Genomic DNA, 4297 nt, shown 5'->3' on the forward strand with positions numbered 1-4297 from the left:
GAAAATGGCTACCAAATGCTATTATTGTGTGAAAATTCTCAATTTTATTTTTTACATTTTTAACATTATAATGCTATAACTTATTGAAAAGTGTATTGATCAATATAATTTTTTTATGGGAAATACTATTTTCTAATAATCTCTTTTTTATTCGACATACTTTGTCTTAATCAGGATATTAATAAGGAACTAGCAGTTTATGAAGCTTTTGGAATAATCCACCAATTTTTTAAAATTAAACACTATCTAAAGATTTGCATCGAAGTGTTTTTTTTTGATAGTGATTTTAATCACTGTCAGATATCATTATACTTGATCCAACTATGCCACGTCACCACTGTGCCGCGACCCCCCTGTGCTGGGTTTTTTTTTTTTTTATGCTCTAAAAAGTTATGTGTGTACAATAGTGAAATAAATTTCCTTAAAATTAAAATCTTTAGCTTCAATGGGTTTTTAAACAAGCTATGTGTACATAAGAAAATGATAAAAAAGTTATCATTTGGTCACTAAACGCCCCTATCAATCACTAAATTAGTTCACATTGGTAGAATTTTAGTGTGGTAGACTTAAATATTATTCTATTTTTTTTTAATTTTCACTCACTATATTTTAAGAAGAGTTGATGTTTATTCATAATGTTCTATTATAGAAGCACAAAAAATAGTGTTACAATTACAAGAATTAATTTTACAATTTTAGTAATTTAATATACCATTTGTTTTAAGAAAGAAATAATTATTTTTAAATTGTATCAGTCGTTATTTTTATAAGAATTTAATTAATTTTATTATATGAAATAGTCTAATTTTTATTAATTAAACACGCATTATATCTTAAATAAATTATATTAATTTGATAAATATCTGTGATAAAACAAAAAAATTAATGAAAATTTAAATATAAACTAAATGTAGGAGTTGATTTCAAAGAAAGCAGTCTGTCGATGTATTTTGAAAGTTGTTCAGCTAAAAGAATCATTCTGAGAGCATTTGTAAAGATTCATAATCAAAAAACATTAATCGGAGAGACAAAATCAATGTTAGAATGGTCAGGATTTAATACTATATGTTTCAAAACTTGTTTTATTAAAGTTCCTATATGGTTAAACAATAAAGTAACGGGTCATATCTCTCTTTCATACGAGTTTTCTAAAAGTCTTACTTTTCAAAATTCAAATGAAAATAATAATTTTGTTGTAAAATCTATAAATTTAAAAAATAAACATCCAAAATTATCAATAAATGATTCTATGACGTCATATCTAAAAAAAAACAAATCAAATAATCAAACCGAAAACTTAAAATATAAACCACTACTGGCAGATCGCAGTGCATCCAAGTTTTGTGTAGAATCTAACAATACAAATGTGCAGACCGATGTAGAGATATTCAAGAATAATAAAGTAAAAACATCAGAAATGGGTATTCAAGTTGAAATTGATGATTGTTGTGATATATTAAATAAAACAATCGATTATGATGTTCAAAATATATTTCGCTGTACACACGAAATAACATTGTCCATTGAAAAAAAATATGACTCTTTTTTCAATTATGTGAATTATCAATTTCCAGAAAGTATTACTGATAACATGGGAAAAAGTATGAGGTTTACTATTACTACTATTTTTAAGTAAAGCATATCAGAATTTTAATTAAATAATTAATTTACAGTAATCTTATGCAATCGAACATACAGAACATTTGGAAACACAAATGTTCTTCATTTAATAACCCTACCTTCAACATTATCACTAAAAAAATATTTCTACAAAAATTGCAATAAAACATCTATTAAAATTAAACTCTTTCAAAATAACGACATCATAATCGGAAAAGTAAAATATTTTTAACTTTAAATTTTAAAGATAAAAAAATTAAAGAAGTCTAATTAACTTTTTTAGGTTATGATATTAACGGCTCATATAGTCGAAATGTCAAATGAATATGAAAATAAGTATGTAACAAAAGATTTTTTTTTGCATCCAAAAATATTTGAATGTCGTGAACAATACAATAATGATGTGCATATAACTTTACACTATAAAAGAGTTTACCATACTCTTCCAAACCTTGAAAATAATATTTATAACTCTAATTCTACAATTTTACCTAAAAATAATTCAAATATTGTTTATAATAATACAATATTAACCTCGAAAGATTTTAAATCATTACAGGAATTTTCAAAGTTTTATAAAGAAAATAGAAATTTATCTGATAATTATACTCAAACCAATCTTTTAATAAATAGTCAACATACTCAAACCGAAAAATGTATCGCGAAACATGAATCAACAAATGAATATCCTTATACTACTGTAGAAAAATTAACCAATTCAATAAATAGTGTAATAGAAATCGATTACCATAACAGTGATTCTATAAAATTAATTCAAGAAAACTCTAAACATTATACATTTCAAGAAGATGTTTTAAAATTTAAAGTCATTATTTCTAATGCATTCAATTTACCAAAGATTAAATTAAACGGCGATAATGAAGAAAAACTACCCACAACTTATGTAACTATGAAAACTATAAGTGGTAGAGTTTTATCAACATCACACGTTGTGGAAGATAAAAATCCAAAATGGAATTGTACTTGGATATTTTACCATTCAAAAGAATCGTTAAAGAAAGTACGACGTTATTTTTTTTTTCTAATCCTAAAGGAATGGCAATAATAACTAATTACAGGGGAACTGGTATACCAGTTAATTTTAAAGAAATGACCTATCTGACATAAAACTGACGTTGACATGATGCGTATTATAACACTAACTTATCATCAAATAGAACATTTCACATTTCTCCTATTGAACTTCATATCTCTCAATTGTAAAGAAATAATATTAGTATTTATTTTAGGAAAATTGGTTGATATTACAACTATGGTGCACAAAGTTATCTCAAGAGTGTTATGACCAGGTTGTTAAAAATGATAAACAAATAGGATTAGTGTATTTGGATTTAAGTGCATTTATTAACTCTAATTCAAATAATACGAAAACAAATATTGAAGAATTATACGACATATATGATATAAATAGTAATAAAAATACTATTGGCAAAATGAAAGTAAAAAAAAAAGACGATATCACCTAAAGATATGCAAACTTAAATTTAAAATTTAATTTTAGGTATTAATAAATGCAATTGGTGATAATAATACTAAAGATAATTATCATTACACAACAAATTATTGTTTGGAAAATAAAGGTTTATCAGTTTATCCATTAGATATGTAAGTGAAATAATTTGTATTATTAAACTAATGAAAAAAAAATTATAATGATACTAACACATTTAATGTACTTAACGTGTGCGATGACATCTTAACCTTTTATAAGGCGCGCCAATATGTGTTATTTAAATAGGAATGTATTGTACGTCATAATGTATTTTAGCTTCGATGCGAAGCTGAGAAGGTATTGGTCTTACTAAGATGTTTTTTTTTTTTGTGTCTGTTACCACTTTTTCTCAGCTCTCACCGAACCGATTTCTTTCAATGATACGTCAAAAGATCACAAATTGTATCTAGTCGAAGACATTACCCTCAAAAATTGAAAAAAATTCTTCGTTCCCCGTGAATGGGGGAAACCTCCAAAAAAATTACGAATTTAAAAATCGCTAATTTTCGAAATTTTCGAAATTTTTTTTACTTAAAAGTGCCATAACTTTTTTAAAAATAAACATATCAATATAATTTTTTTTTAAATAGATGCATAATATTATTACCTTTCATTTGGTAAATTTTTATATTATAACTTTTTGAAAAATGTATGGATCAGTACAATTTTTTCATGAGGAATAGTATTTATATACATCTTTCATTTGACATACTGTTTTTTTAAATCGGACCATTTCCCTATATACGAGGGGGGTTCAAATCTAAAAAATGCATGTAGAAAGTAGAACTTTTTCAACTTAAATTTTGAAAGTGTTCCGGAAAGTCTGACACTTTTATATATATCTTAAATTAAAGCTAATGTAATTTACTTTATTATGCGAAAAAAAAATTTCGGACTTTATTTTATCTTCATGGTGAAAACAGACATCAAAGTTTATAAAAAAAATAAGATTTTTGTAAAAAATTTTTTTTTTAAATTTTTAACTTTTTATATGCTATAACTTTTTGAAAGATGTATGGATCAATATAATTTTTTTTGTATAGATGCATGATGTCTTTACCTATCATTTGGTATATATTTTTTTTATATCTGACCCTTTACCTGCCCACAGAGGGGGATTTAAAATGACAACTTTTTCACAAAAAATTAACTTTTTCAACTTAA

General features: G+C 24.7%; 2 protein-coding genes across 2 annotated transcripts in view; one reads left to right on the top strand and one right to left on the bottom strand.

The window, feature by feature from the left end:
* LOC126899363 (phosphoglycerate mutase 1-like) overlaps positions 1 to 4297 on the bottom strand; it is a 96658-nt gene that overhangs the window by 15217 nt on the left and 77144 nt on the right. The gene's annotated exons all lie outside the window — the stretch shown is intronic.
* The window catches only part of LOC126898274 (MATH and LRR domain-containing protein PFE0570w-like), a 14953-nt gene that overhangs the window by 7721 nt on the left and 2935 nt on the right, over positions 1 to 4297 (top strand). Inside the window, exons 7-11 of the mRNA XM_050672214.1 lie at positions 915 to 1601; positions 1674 to 1837; positions 1904 to 2641; positions 2871 to 3080; positions 3143 to 3246. Of these exons, the coding sequence (XP_050528171.1) occupies positions 915 to 1601; positions 1674 to 1837; positions 1904 to 2641; positions 2871 to 3080; positions 3143 to 3246 (1903 nt within the window). The remainder of the gene's footprint in view (positions 1 to 914; positions 1602 to 1673; positions 1838 to 1903; positions 2642 to 2870; positions 3081 to 3142; positions 3247 to 4297) is intronic.

This window comes from Daktulosphaira vitifoliae, unplaced genomic scaffold (genome assembly GCF_025091365.1).
Source record: "Daktulosphaira vitifoliae isolate Bord-2020 unplaced genomic scaffold, ASM2509136v1 Scaffold_2, whole genome shotgun sequence".
Lineage (NCBI taxonomy): Eukaryota > Metazoa > Arthropoda > Insecta > Hemiptera > Phylloxeridae > Daktulosphaira > Daktulosphaira vitifoliae.